Source organism: Agelaius tricolor, unplaced genomic scaffold (genome assembly GCF_023055355.1).
Source record: "Agelaius tricolor isolate 1412-34295 unplaced genomic scaffold, bAgeTri1.0.p SCAF_13, whole genome shotgun sequence".
NCBI lineage: Eukaryota > Metazoa > Chordata > Aves > Passeriformes > Icteridae > Agelaius > Agelaius tricolor.
The window spans coordinates 9767751-9785793 of record NW_027269273.1 but is presented as its reverse complement, the minus strand read 5'-3'; the positions used below and the strand labels follow the sequence as shown (position 1 = coordinate 9785793).

The following is an 18043-nucleotide window of genomic DNA, read 5'->3' as shown; positions in this document are numbered from 1 at the left end:
TTTGCTCATTTGAGTTTGTTTTCTTTTTTCTGAGTTCATGATTGGAAACATGAGTAAGAATTAAGGGATCCACAGAAAGCATGCTCATTTCTCTTGAAACAGAAATTTAATGCAAGATTTTTCTTTGTTTATTCCAGACTTTGAAATATGCATTCACATGACACTGTGTTTTACCAAAATGTTATTTCTCTCAGATAAAGCTACACATTTTGTTGTGGAACAGAGAATTAATGTGGGATTCAAGGACTGATGTATAACAGCTTAAGATGGTGCATCTTTGTTCTAAGTCCTGTGATAATGAGTATTGGCCATTACAAATGCCCACTCTCTCTCATAGCCTGCCTCTCCCCTCTGCTCCCCATCTTGAATCTCAACAAAACCAGGCAGCACCTTACATCAAACACATGTCCAGCACATTACACAGAAAGGATGCATGCTGAAAGCCTTGATGTGCTGCTCCTTTAATGAATAGTGTCCTCTTCATCTGTCTATTGATTTTTTCCCTAAAACAAGTTAACAGTTTTTATTACCACAGTGAATGTTTGATCAGAGATACTCTTGTCAGTGAAACAGTGATTTACTAGTTCTTTATGCTTTTGTACATGGGGCATGATGAAATGGTTTTGGCTTACATTTCCTTTTTATTTTTTGAATTTTTTTAAACCTCTTCTGAACAGTCAGAGGCACAGTATCCAAACTCTACTGTTCTTACAGTACCATGAAGAGGGTGAACACAAGTAATGCAAGCCATCCCATTTCCCAGTTCAAACTCCTTTAGCCAAAGAGTTCCAGTTCTTTGTTCAACTTTTGGACAAAATCTTTATGCAGACACTTCTTGTCTTAGCACACAAGTATTCAGTCAAAATTTGGGTACACCCTGCCCATCCCTCAGATGAGCTTCCCCAAAGCCCTCTCTGCCCTCAGCTCCAAAATCCTCTCTTCCTTGGGGATGAGGTAGAGCTCTGGCAATAGAAAAGTCTGCAGTGGTTGTTGGCTTTTTTTTTCCTTAATCTTCTCAGCATTTTATGAAAATGAGCCCTCTTTTGATATGTTTTGGTAGCATTTAGAGGAGAAATAGAGACATTAAATACTTTTCTAGCATTTAAGCCAATAATAAAACAGTTTAACTTAGAAAAATATTCAGTATTTTACTTTTCTTTTTCCTAACATTCTTATGGCAGTGGATGCTCTTTATCCATGAAATTGTAAATACTCTTATTCTGTAAGCCTAGTGCATGCTGCCATTTATGATAGCTACATTTGCTAAGCCAGAAATGTAACTGTAGATTGGCAGGCAGTTGAGAATACCAATTATATTGTCTGCATGGAGCTGGCAGCTCCATCCTATCTGTGTGATAATAACTTTTCATACTAAGTTTGATTTCAGTGTTGTAGGGTGATTTTTATATAACTAGATCAGCTCATTCAATTAATGTCAACAACTAAATTTTACTTCAGTCCCCAAAGATGACCAAGGCTGCTATTTGATTAGACACCTACATAAATTGGCTTTAATATTTAATAACATTGTCAACTAAACTATTGTGTTTATAGTTTAAGTGTCACTCTTCCTAGCTCATTGAACTCTCTGAATAAACAGACAAGTTTTCTATGTCAAGTATTATGGCTAGAAATTCTGGGGTTTTTTTAAAGGAGAATTGATGTCAGCCAAGGAAATGAGTTTCCATCCATAAACACATACTGCTGTATGAAAGAGATGTAAATGTGCCTTACAAATGTGTTTCATAGGAAATGGGAGCTCTAAATCTCTCTAGCATAAAAAGATTCATAAAACATTTTTCTGAATGAGGATTTCCTGACACAATGCAAAAAAAGAAAAAAATCACTACTATTCTTTCCTCCCTCCTTCTCCTTTCCATTTTCTTCAGACAGTATCACAGTTCAGCTGCAGTTACAAACAAAGCCATGCCACTTCAGTGCAAAACAGGGAGTGCTGGTTATTTGTGCCACAGACAGGTATTTCAAGTGTTTGTTCCTATCCCGTTTATCTTTCTCCGTTTCAGGGAGATTTTCCTACTCCCTTTGACTGTCTGAAAACAAAGGGATGGCAGTGGGGCAAAGGCATGTGAGCTTTCATGGTGTTTGGTTGCCATGGCAGAGATGTCTCTTCAGACACAGCAGAGTCTCCCTGCAGCCACAGTGACCATCTCCCATGGGCAAGGCACAGCTTTTGCAGCACTGGGGGAGCCAAGAAAAGGCAGGAATGCACTTCACTGTCACATAAGTGACAGCAGGACTCCTGAGAGCCGAGGGTGGTGGGGAGAAGGCTGCTTTTGCTGTATTCCCAAGGTAGTTGAAAGTGATCATTGAAGATGGAAAGCCTCCTCCTATTTAGCAGTACCTCTGCACAGCACAGGAGCACAAACCACACAAACCACCAGTCCATACAAAATGTTGTTTTGAGCTGTCTGGGACTATCACAGATGAGGATTGACTAATGCTGTCACAGGAAAGTTTCTACAGCCAGGATCTCAGTGAACTCTTTGCTTCACGTCTGCTGGCAATCTGGGTAATTATTGATTGCACTAACGAACTGTGGATTTTATTTCCTTTGGGAGCACCCATTTTTGCTTTGAAAGAATGAAGTAATATCATTCCCATGTGATCCTGCATCTGCTATATATACAGATAGGAGAATTAAACTCATTATTGCATTTTATAACGCCCTGCTTTGGTTGAGATAGTTGGTTCCCCTGTCCAATTAATTTAGTGCCAAAATTCCTCTGAATTGTTTCTTTTCTTCCTGTGTATCACTTTTGATGAAAAGCGATCAAAACCAAGTAGAGCACAAAATGAAAATGCGTCATTGATTTAGGCAATGGCACAGTAAGAGTTTTTTCCTTTTCGTTTTGCTTCCTTAATGATCACTGAGCATTAAATCAGAGTGATCTTCTTCTCTCTTCATTCTAATTTTGAGAGTAGAAGAAGCTTAAAAGTTCATTTAGTATGATTTTTTAAAAACTACTTTGTCCACAATGAATTTTATATTTTGAATTGTGATTGCTCTCATAGAGCTTCATAAATTTCTCCATTTCTTGACCCATCAGCCTTTGAAGCAAAAGCAAATGCTTCCTTAAACCTGAATCTATTGAATCCTGTAGTGGTTCCTTAATTATCTTAATGCTTGAAACATTTCAACAGGATCAAATGGCATGTTTTTTCTTTTTATTAGAATTATGTTGCTTCTCTTAAAGCACTTTTTTATAGATAATAAATGTTACCCAACCATCTTTTTGAACTACTCCACTAATGTCAATGTAAAGGTCACTTTTTGATATTTCTGTGGTATCAGCCACGTAATGGGATCAGCTAGACTGATACTCTGTTCTGGCAGTAAATTAATGATGAATTTTGCATTATTCTGGCACTTCTGTCTTAAGTATGATAGCTTCTTCAAAAGTTTCAGAAAAATCACAGATGTATCAGTGATTACTCTGGAATCTATCTTTTATCATGTTTTTATTATTTCTTAGCATGCTTTCTTTGAAACAACATTGTTTAATCATCAGTAAGCCAGGACACTTTGAACAATATTCCTCTATCTCCATCCACACTGAAGAGTGACATTATGGGGTTGTTTACTGCTTTCCTGGAGTATTATTTTCTTTGTGGCCCTTGTCTTGTCTAGGAAGCCATCTTCTTTGGCCTTTTAATTTTTTTTAGGATTGTGAAGAATAAATATATTTTTTTAGTATAAGTTTTGCCCAGGGGGTTCTTTTTTTCTTAAATCTGTTTTCTTAAATCTCTTAAACCAAGGATAAATCTGGTGTCCTTGGTGTAAGCCAAAGTAGTTGTTCTACCTGGCTGGAATAAATGAGTGCTGCTTTGGCTGACTTTCTGATAAAAAGGTTTCTTAAAGTTTAACCAAAGGATTTTTAGTTTGTTGTGAAGCATGTCTGTATGCTGAGAGTCACAGTAAGGCCATAGGAAAGGAGCAAAATATGAAGTACAATGAGAAGACTGAAGTATAAATTTGAGCTCATTATTCTGTTTTTATTTCAATATTTTTTTTCATTCAAGCTATATCACCTATTCTCAGCTGGCATTTGCATAGGCCCTTTTGCACACATGAAGACATGGAGTCTTTCATTAAAAAAAAAGAAAAGAAAAAAGTTTAAACCACATTTAAAATTTGAGGTCGATTTTTCATTGAAAATAAATGTCAACTTGATTTTATTTGGCTTTTACTGCTTGTCTCATGAAGGTATATAAAAAGTCAGCCTACTTCAAACACACATGTATGTGTGCACTTATGTATTGTGTGCATATGTTTTTCAAAGTTTGACAGCTTTTCCTTAAATTGAACAAATGATACTGCTTAGCTGTCACAACAAATATTAACAGGGAAGTGAAGGATGCCGAATTTAGACAGCAACTAAACATTTGTTGTAAGAAAACTTTCCACACAATGAACACACTAATAGTATGAGGTCTTCACTCTTCAGGGAAGAAAATTTCACAAGTGGAAGAAGTTTGGAAAGAACTAAGTCTTCCCTTAGGAAAAAGGGATCTTTGGAGATTCTGGTTTTGGCAATCAGAGAGGGAGGGGGCACAGCCTTGCACCCAGGATTTCTGGGAGTTGAGACATATACACAACTAAGAGTTCAAAAGGCAGATTCCTGATTATGCTAAAATGATCAGGCTGTCAGAGAAATAAAGCTCTACAGATGTGATGACATTGGATAGGCTGATTTATGTCATTAAAAATATGTAAAATAGGTGTGAAGAGTTCTGCAGACTTGGTTTATTGACCATTTGCAGTTGCAGGATGTGATTTAGGATAGCAGCACTACAAACACAAGAGAAGTAGACCTTTACAAAAGATCTGCTGTACAGCACTGAAAGTCAGTGTACAAAGCCCTTGTAAATAAGATAACATACAGAAAGCTGAGGATTGAAAAGTAGACTCAATAATTTGGTTTTTTTCTTTAGCCAGTGCATTGTAATACAAGTCGAATATTTCAGGAATATTGCATTCCTCAAGTATTACTAAGAGATAAGGAATGTATTGTATTGTCAGTGTTCTTTTCTAAATTGTAAATGTGAAAAGATGATTTTCTGACCAGTTCTGAAAGAAGAGAAAATAAATACAGCTCTTTAAACAACAAACCACCAAAAGAACCCCAAAAACAACAACAAAAAAAACCCCAAACGCCAAAACTCCAAAACAAAACAAAAAAACCATACAAAAAACCAAACCAAACAACAACAAAAAAAGAAGACAAAAATTCAACCAACCAACTTAAAAATACCCAGAGAAATGTAAAACACATTTTACCTAATTCACATAGTGAATTAGGCCAGATCTTTCTGGGGTGTCCGATTTCTGTATATCCATCAGGCAGGACTTTTGTTCTCTAATATCATGGATTTTGAATAAATTCTGTGTACAGTAACAAGTGTTGCTGCTTTTGATCCCCTGAGGACATATTTTTAATGCTGACAGTTTCCTATAATAGGTAGCAGAATCCTATGAATTATTATTTACCATGGAACATAATGTGGCTAAGTAATAAAAATAATATTTTCCAAGGGTTCAGTGTACAGACCCTTTCATATCTTACCAAAGAGAAAGGATATAACATTTCTACTCTGTTTTAACCCAGAAGCAAGTGACTTTGTGGATCTTTGATTGCCTCAATGCAGATAAAAGGGAATCAAGGAAAATAGGTGGATTGCAGCAAGTACCTTACAGGAAGTCTAGGCAATATAATTTTAATCTTTATTTGAATTCTTGAATTCTTGAATTCTGCCTCCCAGAAGATATGTTACCCATTTGATTTATTGTCATGTGTAAGCAACTGTAGGGACTTCAGAAAGGTATGGTTTATGTCAAACTATGATGAAGTAAATTATCTTATTTGCTCAACTGAGGAATCCAGTGTAATGAAATAACTGATGGAGTCTTACAAACTTACAGGTGAATTCAAAACTGAGCTTAGAAAAGAATTGGAAGGATGAATTAATTTTGTGCCAGAGCTATAGCTATTAGCCAGGGGAGCTTTGTGAATCAATTCCCATAAAGAAATATATACAGGACTTCAGCTACTTAAATATATTAGGCAACCAATGGTTACTTTAACCAAGAAAATGATATTTTATTTTACTGTACTGAACCCCTATCCAGATATGTTTCTTACATCCTGTGTTAATTACATTCATTATATACACTGTGTGCAGGCCTTGGTTTCAGTTCCAATTAAAGCTGATATTTAAGGATATCTTTATGGATGTGTGCTAAAACAATATTTATCCCAAAACTGAAATAATAGCACATGCTTGTGAATCTTCTTACCTGTGAAGAAAAGAGGGAACTCTTTCAGCTCTGTGCATGCCTTTTGTTACAGGACCAACCAAGCTCTCAGAAGAGCTGTGTGTACTCACAAGGCAAATTTGTTACTTACATGTTTATATGAGCAAAGCTGAAAAATTACATTTTTTTTGCCTGTGATGCTCATCACTTAAAGCTCATACTATGCCAGTCTTGGCACTTAAATATATGGAACCAGTCACATTCCATGTCTCCTACAAAACATGCATCCAAATTCATCATCTAAAGCAACAGCTTTCATTTATAATTAATAACCTGTTACATAAGCTTCACCTACACTTCTAGATGGCTGAGCTATCCTATGTGCATACTAAAAAATGGAAGATATTTTAGCAAGGTTTGAAGTAGGTGAGGTCCTGCTGGGAGAGAAAACTGTTAGAAATGTGTTATGTCGAAGGTCTACGTGTAAACTGTGGCCTAATGAAATACCACCAAGGAACAGTGACAAGATTTGGATTTGTTTGCTGGCTTAGGTTTTGTCCTACCTAGAAATGCAGTTTAGTTTAGACTGTGTTGTGTTCATGCTGTATTTACAGGCAAAAAAGGGAAATTATGCTTTCCTGTGGGATGTGACAGTGGTGGAATATGCTGCACTGACAGATGATGAATGCTCTGTGACAGTCATTGGAAACAGCATCAGCAGCAAAGGATATGGGATAGCACTCCAGCATGGAAGTCCCTACAGAGATCTTTTCTCCCAGAGGTAAACTGAAACAAAGCTCATTTTATAGCATTTCTGTCTATAGCCAGTGACTGTTCACATTAATTTTGGCATTTAATTAATAAAGAACAATGAATACATGACAGCAGAGAAGTTCCGAGTTCAGGCTCCCACAAAGCTGCTGCTCCTCCTGCTCCATGTGCATCTGGTTTGGGAGGAGGGCACAGGAGGTGATGTGTGGCCTCACACCTTCAGCCAGCACTGCCTCTGGCAGAGGACTGATGTCCTCAGAGCTCGGCGAGAGGTAGAGGAGAGATTGAGGAGAGATCTTGAGCTCATGCCACATTCTGCAGGCTCTGAAGCAATGTGCTGCTCCCTGCAGGAAGCAAGCAGCAATGCCCTGCCTTATCCTTTAGGGTGGAGGGACAGGTCGAAGACTCGGGATGGTGCAGGGCAACAAGAATTGCAGGGAATTGCATGGGACTGACAAGACCAGAAGACTATAAAATTATGCTTTTTAGTGATCTCTGAGCTACCAGCTGGGTATCTCTTGTCCGTGTGAATGTGTACCCTGAACTGAAGACACACAGCTGTGCAGGCATGTGTGCCCTTAGCAGAAGGTGAGTGTGTGCTCTGCTCCAGGCAGGGATCTGAAGTGAGATTGCCTCATCTTGCTTCTCCTTCATAAAAAGGAGCAAAACTCCAGCTGCATAACTGGAGACAAAGCTGCCTCAAGAGAAAAGATTGTTAGTAAACAGCTAAAACAGTTATCAAACCAAATCCAAAATGAATCATTCATGCAAAGACGGGACACTTCACAAGAGACAAAACAATTATTAATTAGCAACTGTTAACACAGTAATTCAGGCATTAAGTAACAGCATTGAAGTAAAATCCTTTTGAATAATCTACATTTACTAAAATAAATGAGTTGGTCGCTGCTTAAACAGATTGTACCAAGTGGTGCACAAACAGTAGCATGTTTAGCCTCACATATTTTTGGAATTGTAGGAGAGCAGCAGTGGAGTGGGTTGAGCATTTCACTAGTGGGACCAGCTGCTGCAGCTAAATGTAGCCAGACCAGGCATAACTAACTGGAATGTGGTGATTTCCCCTGGAAATGCTGTTTGCATTGCAGTGGAATTTTTGACAGTCTCTTTTTTCCCAAAAGTTACCCAGTGGAGTTTACCTGCTGTTGTGAGTAGAAAAATGTTGGTATAAGGGAGTTTCAGATGAAGACTACAACACTCTGGTGGTGGAGGGGGGTGGAGTTTTGAATTATGGGATGGCAGATTTAAGAGCTGTGAAGCGTAAGGAAAAGACAAAAAAAAAAAAAACAAACCTGTAAAAAGGTATCATTGCAAATAATACTTGTCTTTTGAAATTTCTGCAGGATCCTAGAGTTGCAAGAAAGTGGAGATTTGGATGTTCTTAAGCAGAAGTGGTGGCCACGGATGGGACGTTGTGACCTGAATAGCCATACCAATGCACAGACAGATGGGAAGGCACTCAAGCTGCACAGTTTTGCAGGAGTTTTCTGCATTTTAGCAATAGGCCTTCTTCTTGCTTGTTTGGTGGCAGCATTGGAGTTGTGGTGGAACAGCAACCGTTGTCATCAAGAAACACCGAAAGAGGTCCATAACTTTTATTCTTATCACAATTAAAAGTAGAAAACACAAAAGAAAGAGAGAGCAAGTGGAAGTTGTGGGATTTTAGGTGCTCTCACGCAATAAATTTGATTTATTTTGATTTGCCATACTAAGCTTTGCATATAACGTTTTGGGTGGTTGTTTCTAAGAAAATAAAAACAAACAAACAAAAGTGTCTTTTGTGCACATGGAAGGTGCCAAACTGACAGCCCTGGAGACTAAAGTCCTCTATTTATTTGTAGAGCAGATACAGCATGGGCAGCAGCAGTGCAAACTTCCCCTCATTGCCCCAGCAATGTGCCTCAGCCCTGACCTGGAGAGACCACCTTTAGGGGTAAGAGAGTGGTTCAGAAACATGCCCTCGGCCACTCTGCTGTGAGTGACGGGGAGGCCAGTCACAGGCACCCAGCTGTGCCATCTATGGTGATGTTTTCTCTGATCTGAGCCCCATCTACTGGCTGGGAGATCTGAGTCCATCCTGGGCAGGCTCTGCAGCTGCCAGACATCTGGTAGCTGCTCTCCTTCATGGCTGACCTAGGCTGAGTTTGAAGAGGTACACAAGCAATTAAAAATAAATCAGCTAGTTAATAATTGAATAAGCCATATTGCCATGACACTGTTTAAATGCTTCCTTTCTTTTGAAGTCAGTTTTATTTCTAAAAGTAGGAGCCTCTGAGGAAGCTGACCTTCATATAACATGTTTTATCTAGGAAATTATACCTGAGAAGTTCTTGGGTTTGAAGTTTCCATGCACAGCAGCCAGAAGAAATTAGCAATGCTAAGATAGAATAATCAGTCTATTCTCAGATCTGTCTTGCATGAAGCCTGTATTTGTTTACCTAGTTTAAATGTTTAACAAACTAACCTCTTGCAATTTTGGGGACACTTGAGGCATTTGTAGGTGCTTTCATCTTGGAACAGATGTTTTTTACAAGCTAATAATAGCAGTGAGCTACACTGCAGCTGGAAAATAGTACATAGCCCACCCATTCTAATCTCTCTTTTTCAAGTTGCAGGAGCAGTAGACTAACTGACATACCTGTCACCTGTAAGCAGCTTTGGCAAATTGGCAACCTGGTCTAGTGGATGGTGTCCCTGCCCTTGGCAGAGGGGCTGGAGTTGGGTCCCTTCCAACCCAAACAGTTCCATATGCTATGATTTTGCCCTGCTGCCTTGTAGAAGTTGCTCCTGCTGTAACTCCAAAGGTGCCCCTATGCTAGTGCTGTGAAGGCCTAAAGCCCAGCAGTGTTTCACTGCACACTGAAATCCTGCAGGGCACGGGCAGGGATGCTTCCCAAAGTGTCCTCATGCTGTGTGCACAAGCACTTATCTGGCCATCCTGTGTGGTATGTTCCCCTCTCTACACTCAGGGAATTGCCTTTGTCTATCTCTGTAGAGTGAGATGAGAATATGATTTAAAGGCAGTTTCATATATCTAAGGTGAAAAAAGTTCACTTTTTTATTGCAAGGAGTTTTGAATACTCAGTTTTCATTGCTGGAAAAGGATCTGTCTTCCTGAGTTTAAATATTTTCTTTTTTTCACCCATCCCCTTCCTTTCTTTTTTAATACCTCTAAGAAGGATTATTGCATATCTATACCTACCCCATCCCAGCTTTTCCCCCTTTCCCATCCTTCTCCTTCCCTTTCCCTCCAGTGTGTTCTTGATGAAGGTTGCTCTTGTACATGTGTAGTTCTCTTTGGCAGTTTCTTTGTCAAATGTAGAATACTTTTAACCTTCTGTGTTTTAAAGGAAACTGAAGTTACTCCCATGGTAGAGCTGTGCCTGGGGAGATTGCTGTCTGTGGGGCTGGGCTGCCCTTGGAGCACAACTAGGCTGGGTTAGAGGCAAATTAAACTTAACCAGAGCATGGACAGGTTCCAGCAAGATCAGTGATGGGGAGGCTGCCAGGAGAGGGGGAGCAGAGTCAGCAGGAGCCCTGGCACAGCAGGTGCGAAGGCTGAACGAGGAGGTGAGAGGGCACAGGGCTGGCTGCAGGAAGGCGTACGGAGGGTATGCCAGGCAGGGTGGGCTGGAATCAGGGGTCCCATCAAAGGGACAGCTGGCTGCAAGGACAGGCAGGCAGCTAGAGGCACCTTTGGGTCAATCAGAGCAGCCAGAGGGAAGTGTGACAGCTGCCCAGAGCCAGGGACAGGCAGGATTCTCAGGAACCCTCTGCCTGGGCCAATGGCCACACATGCCATGTGGCCACATTGCTCCAGCCCTGCTGCACACCAGGGGTTGGGGCTCTTGTCACAGTGACCACAGCATCCACTCAACTAAACTAGCAAATGAATGTAGCTGTACTTCCTGGCAGATCAGTGGCCTGATATATTTTATTTATGTGCTACCAGTGAGGAGGGATTGAAGTGGGACATCTGATGGCTACTGTGATTAACGTAGGAAACCAAGTTTCAAAAGAGGTGGTGAATACAGGTTAAAGGTTTTTGACATGTTTAAAAGAACCAAGTTTCAAAACTCTGGTAAGGACAGGATCCAGTGCTGAGGGGGGTGTGGAGTCCTAGGCAGTCCTCTGCTTGAGGCAGTGGCTGAGCCTGGCATAGGGGACCAAAAGCACAAGGAGAGTTTGATCTCCAGGAGCAGTGTGTTCAGCATAGCTCATTTCCAGCACTGTGTGTTGACCAGCATTTCTACAGCAAGAGCTGTAATGACAGAGCTACAGCATGAGTAGCATACACAGAACATTAAAATCTGCCTCTTAGCTGCATCTGGTACTCCAGCCAAGTCATTAGTTCAGTAAGAGCTGCAAACTCAAATCACGCTGCTGATTTTCTTCTGCTTTTGGGAAGGCTTTGGCAAAACACAAGTGTTGTGATATCACATAAAAATTGTGGGAACTGGGATGTGTCCTAACCACTTTCTTCTGTGAAGCAGAGCTTGTGGAGGGTCACAGAGAAGGCTGATTTTCTTTGCAGTCTGAGATTAGATTTTGATATTGCCAATGAGGCGAAGAGAAGGTGGCAACATTTGGCTTCTGTGACCCTCATCCTGTTGGGAGCTTTAGAAATCCCTTGGAAAAAAATTATACTGGAACCAGAATTGAACAAGGAGTTGTCTTGGCTTGTGAAGCCCTTGTGTAGCATTCTCACTTTGGCATGACCCACCTGGTTGGTCGTATCATGTCAATTGCCAACTCCAAAAAAAAGAAATGTTGGGATGATAAATGTACAACTACTATGGCAGATTTATGGCAGGGTAGTGTGCAGCTTGCTGGAGAGAGAGAAAAAGCATTTTTTAGAGACTCTTATTTTTTATGTTGGGGGTCAGTGAAGTCTGTGGCTAAAAAAATATGCATTGCCTTCCTTGGCATTGGAGAAACATTTTCAGCTAACATTAAGGTGGTGTTTTTTGCCAGTTGTCTTTTCTTTTTCCACTTTGTATTCTTTAGGCTTTTGTGGAGGTTTGGCTGAGCCAATACATTGATGTCCAAGGCCTCAAATGTCTGCATGGTATAAATCACAGCCCTTAATTACACTGAGTGTGCAGGATGTAGTATTAACTATGAGACAAACAGAAGCCTGTCTTTTGAAACCTGACAGCAAAACTTGGATGTTGATATTAACCTGATCTACATTTGTAGACTTCATAAGAAGAGTTGTGTCAAGGGCACGCTGCTTCAAATTAGAATATTTTTTACATTTTTCACATATGAAGAAACTCAACCTCACAAAAATGTAAAAATAGTATTGCCCCAATGCACTATATCAATTCATTAAGGCAAACCCTCAGGAAAGATGAATTACCTTTATTTTTCCATGTTGCCATTGGTGCACAATTGTATCTTTCAAGGAATAGTGAAATTTCTTGCTAGAAGAGCAAAGGCTGGGTTGATCTTTTTCAGGATGTTGCTACAAGATATTTTTATTCTATTTGAAGGAGATTTGTAAAAATGTTTCTAATGAGTTGTGCTGTACAAATCTTAATGTTATCCCTATTTAATCCTTATCAGATCAGATTAACAAAAGAAAGATTAGCTCCAGCATCAGGAAAAAATGTACTGCTGCAACACCATGCCACATTCTTTTATTAGGGCTCAAGTTTGCAATCTCTTCAAGCTGGAAAATATCTGGTAATGTTAAAATTGCCTTATTACTTTCTAACTCAGAAAAACTTGCACTAGATCATCTTTTTCCAAAAAATATTCTGGAATTTTTAATCACCCTCTACTCATTGTTGGTACCCAGCCATCCAATACCCACAGTGAAATTTAGCCAGCTCATACATCTATCTCTGTGTGTTTAAATCTTGAATTTACACAGCTGCTACTCAGCCTGAAATACTGATACCTAATCTTTTGACTTTGATAAGCTTCAGAAAATTAGGGAGTTGTGAAAAATTAATATTTATTCTGGAGTCTTTGTTCAGTCACTTTACATCCCTTTTAAATGACTGGGCAATCAGATAAAGTTATTAAAACTGGTACCATATAAATGTTAACTTTTGACAATTGCCTCTGGATTTCTTTAACTTTTGTGTGAGTCCTATGCACTTATTTCACAATATCAGTAAGCCATAATGTAATTTGGATCATTTAACAGCCAAGGGCTTTGCCACATCATCAGATTGTTGGTATCTTTTATCCCCTTTGAAGGAATGAAAGGCAGTTTTCACATCTTTGTTGTCATTATGATCCAGCATGGCTGCTTCCTGCAATGGGCTCCCCAGCATCCTCTGTGCTTTATCAGCTGTGTCTTTGTGTGATGTGCTATTCTCTGAAGATTATTGCTTCTCAGATCTCATCAGAGCTATGAAGAAAGCATTCCTTGTTCATCCACACACTACAAAACAATGGGAACTTATATGCAAAGACAAAATATCCTATTATTCATGGAAAGAAAGTTAAATTCCCATATTTTTTACTGTCCATGAGATAATTCACTAAAAAATTAACAGGCAACCCCATGTTAAACAAAATTAGTCTCTTGTGCAGGATGATTTTTTGTTTTCTGGGATCTGGCACTTGTTGCATCTCTCATAAGAGGTGATATTGATTCACTTATATTTGATATAGCTCTTGAAAGACAATGTTGGAATGACCCCAATAAATTCTTAGTTTGATTCTTTCTTTTCACAGATAATATATATGATTAATCACAAATCTATTTTTCCAAACCAGCTGTGCTATTCCTAGCAATGTGAATGTTTCAGAAACTAGACCCAGGGCGTTTGGGGATCTCTAGTGCAAGAAGATTTGGTGGTTTTATTGGTTAAGGCATAGCATAGTTTTCCACCTCTTGAGTTGCTTCTAGTATTTGTCTCATAACTTGTGTCAAATTTATAATTCATTAACAATCACAGCTTAGTTTGTGATTTCTTTCCTTGCTTATGCTAGTGCAAAATAATTTTATTTAATAGACTCTTTTCACTTTTCTGTGATTTTTATTTTTAAGTTATTAAAAGGGAGCAGCATCTCAGGTACTGTTCAGAGTGGAAGCAGTCTTGTGTACTAGTAACAGCACCTTATAATTCCTATTTCCTGTTACTCCAAGCTTAATAATGTCTTGAATCTCAAATCTGTGAGCTCTATGAGATAGTGGGAGGCAGCAAATTATTCTAAAAATTGTCACAAGTATTTTGGTAGTACACAAGGTTAAAGAAAAAAAAAACCTGTATCTCTGGCCAGGGCAGCCTCTTGTGACCTGCCTTAAACTCCCTTTTTTCCATGTCCACTGATGTGCAAATCCCTCAGAAATCCATTCTTCCAGCTTTAGCAGTCATGAAAGTTACCCACTAAGGCTCTCTTCTGGTATTAGAAGAGCAGGAATCCCAGTGTACCTTACAAATGGAAATAGGAGCTGGCAGCCACGAGTCCAATGGATCCAAATTTGTCACTGCTAAGAATTGTGATTTGTACTGTGTTCATCTCACTTTAGTTCTCCAGCCAGATACTATTTCATGGCAATTGAGGCTCCTGTATCTTCAGCACGGTGTCAGCAGTGTTGGTTTTGATTATTAAAGAGTCTCTTGCTTTCACCATTATTTTCACTTTCCTTGTCTTTTTCCTTGTTGCTTCATTTACCTTGTCTCCTTTGTGGTGTTATCTTTTTATGTGATAATTTGATTTGTGCCAGGATGATTCCTTTTGAGAGTGAAAGGAAACACGAGATCATCAACCCAATGTTTTATTTTCCCTTCATTGCATGTTCTCTATATTTTATCTTGTTTTTATTTTAAATTATTTTTTTCTGTATTTTAATGACATGTCTGAAATCTTTGTACATTTTTTGCTCAGTTGCATATAAATTATCATTTGTTTGTACTACTGTATTGTATTCTACTTTTCTAAGAATAAATAAAGGTTTGTTTGGGGAAAATAAATCATGCAAACATTGGCAAAATAATGCATTTTAATGCCATCTAGAAATTCAGTTTCAAACCATCTTTGAATGTAATAAGCTGAGGAACTTCATTTAAGTAGCATTTTTAAATCAGCAAAGTGGTGTTAGGAACCAGTCAACCCAGAATGCAAAGTTTACTGTTGCTTGATGATAAAGTATAAGCTGGAAGAACCAGTCAAAGAAAAAAAAAAAGGCCTATATAATATATAAATTAGCTGTACAGAGGCTGGTAATAGCTGGAAGGGCATCTTACCTAGCTTCATGCTGGCTTTTTATGTGAGTGAAGAAAGAAGATTTTCTCTTTGGAGGTGCCTGTAGAGAAGCAGATATTCTGTAATTCCTGGTCCCAGGCAGGGTGCACATCCAGAATCCAATGAAATCACCCAACTCCTGCTATTGATCACCATGGATTTTGGTCAAGGCTGTAATGGGTTTAACAGTGACATATCATCCCTGTGATTTATGGCACTGGGCCCAGGCTTCTGCTACCCAAAGCAGTGGTGAAGCAATTGAGTTTTGTGCCAGCATATTTCCCTAACTGCAAGGAAGGGATTTTTGTGTTTGTTTAATTTTTCTCTGTCGTGTAAGAAAACCCTGCTAATGGGATCCTTAGGGATATAATCTGGATTTATCTGGCATGAACCTTAGGGGGGGAAGAAAATTATTCCACAGAAATAAGCTTAAAAAATGAGTGTTGCCATGCAGGGGAATCAAAAAGAAATAACCTGTTTAAAGTTTCAGTTTGGTGATGAGTGTAAGTACTTGCTTAATTTGCATTACATTGCCTGTCCCAGAGAACTTCTGTGGCTACTCATGAGCTTGGCATGAGCTTATGTATTTTACTGAATTGGAGCCTTAATGTGTCAGATTCTTTTAGATTCTTCACACAATGTTTACACAGCTAATTTTTGTATGTCTTATCTCAGCCTATGGCGGTATTTTAAAGTTGACTTTTTGAAGGGGGTGTAAAATAACAAAATCAGTAAAAGTTTAAAATAATAAAAAGCATAAAATGTGACTTTTTCTCACATTTCTCATTTATTTTGTATTTTTGTGGTTTGTAAAATGCCTTAGGTGTTGATGTGACTAAGCATTTAAGCATGTACATAAAATTAAATAAGAGGTGAATTCTAATCTCACCCAGAACACCAAAACATTTCCATTCCTTTTAGTGGCATAGGGTCAAACTTCAGTTGCTTTGAAGCACCATGTATGATCCAGAGACTGGGAGTAACATGTGCATTGAGGTTATTTGGTGAAGGTTGACTTTACCATGCAATGGTATTAACATGCGATTTATAAACTTATTTATCAATTGAATTTAAATAATTTCATAGTACCTGAAATAATCTGTGACCAATATTACTGAAATATTAAGGTATCACAGATACCAATACTGTGAAAAATATTTTTTTTAATTAATCAATGGCTTGGTTATGATTTTCCGTAAGTCCAGACCCATATTTATAGGCACATGTATAAAAAAGAGTTACAAAAACTCACTCAACAAATACTATTTCTTCAGAATTATTAAGTATGCAAGAGTTATCTTTTGGGTAACTGGTGGCCAGATTTTTATTATGCTGAGCTTTTTTAATAATTTGGCTAGTCATGTGTCGTCTTATGTCAAAATAAAAGCTTGGGCAGTTTCCAAAATACAGCCCTGAATAGAGGCACAGAAACCTTTTCAAAATTTGGTTTTTAATTGCAAAAATTGTGCTAATAGTCAGGAGTAAGGATTTTGTAAGGCTTTCATATAGCTGGAGTGGAGATGAGAGGCTTTGTAAATCAGCTAACACTGGGCATCAAACAGGTTGTAGAAGCAATTCTTTGTCTCCTGTGCCAACTCTCTCTTCTCCTCCTGGCGTATTAGGAAAAAAATGGGAACTTTTGAGATTTGCATGTGACTAGACAGGAATGGTGAAGAACGAGGGTGTGGAGCAATCTGTTACTCCTGATGCTCCAGCAGAGTAATTCAGACTGTTAAAGGAGAGCATTGCTTTGATTTGGGCTGACTAGAATGAGAAATTGCATCCCTTATGGACTAGATTATATTTTAGGATTAAAAAAATGTGTAAAGCAATGTAAAGAAACCATTAAGTTTTAGTGAATTTTTGGAATAGAACCTTCATTAATTTAATTTTTCCTTCATAAGAGAGTAATTGCCACCTCACAGTGTAATTTTAGATGATGTCAAATTCTGAAAACACCACCCTCTTGAGGGCCATCCTCTTTTGTTGCAATGCTGTTTCAGACCAGAATTATAAGAAATGATGAGTACATGTTTGCTGAAAAGAGTTAAATATTAATTACATTATTAGCCTCACTATCTTGATCCTTTTTTTTTCTCCCCACATCTTCCTTTCCCTTTCCATCTGGAGATGGCCAATGATGTGAGGCTGGGCCTCAGAAGCATGGTGAGAATTTCTAATGAACATACAGATGATTGGTTTCTTGTTGAAAATGCCTGCACAGATGAATCCCTGTTAGTTTCCTCCTCATCTTTACCTTCCCCTGGCACTCCCCGTGATCCCAACCTCTGTGTTCTTGGAAATGCCTGTAGCTGCAGTCTGTAGTGTGTACACAGTAGAGGTTTCTCCAGTTGCAAGTTCTCCTTTCTCCCAAGTTCCTTTGCAGAGACATTGGCATGCTCATCAACCAGCACTCATTCTGTACTGCATTTTGCTGCTTGTGTTGAGAAATGTTTCTTTGCATTCTCTTATTGTCCTGTTAATTTTTAACATCATGAAAACTGTGGAAACATCTGTACCATGTGAACCACTCACTCATTCTCGTTGTCGTTGGGTTACCAGCTGGTGAACCAAGGTTGGTAAGGATTTTAAAGCTTGAGTATCTCAGCATGAGGCTGGATGTCCCCTTTCATATTGAGTAACAAATGAAAATGCTCATAACAGGCTCTTCCCTGGCAGGTTTGGGTGTGTTGTGAGGTCTAGATTGTTCTCTCTGTGATTGCACTTAGTTAAGGCATGGTGGTGAAAGTGGGAGCAGATCATTGCAAGCCA

The 18043-nt window shown here is 38.8% G+C and overlaps 1 protein-coding gene across 6 annotated transcripts in view; it reads left to right on the top strand.

The window, feature by feature from the left end:
* GRID1 (glutamate ionotropic receptor delta type subunit 1) overlaps positions 1-18043 on the top strand; it is a 485778-nt gene that overhangs the window by 456791 nt on the left and 10944 nt on the right. For 4 of the 6 annotated variants that reach the window (XM_071438687.1, XM_071438683.1, XM_071438685.1 and 1 more), the window contains 2 exons: positions 6889-7055; positions 8407-8647. In XM_071438687.1, coding sequence (XP_071294788.1) covers positions 6889-7055; positions 8407-8647 — 408 coding nt within the window. Of the gene's footprint in view, positions 1-6888; positions 7056-8406; positions 8648-8909; positions 8997-17401; positions 17438-18043 lie in introns of all 6 variants that reach the window. The other 2 variants (XM_071438689.1, XM_071438688.1) reach the window with 2 other exon arrangements.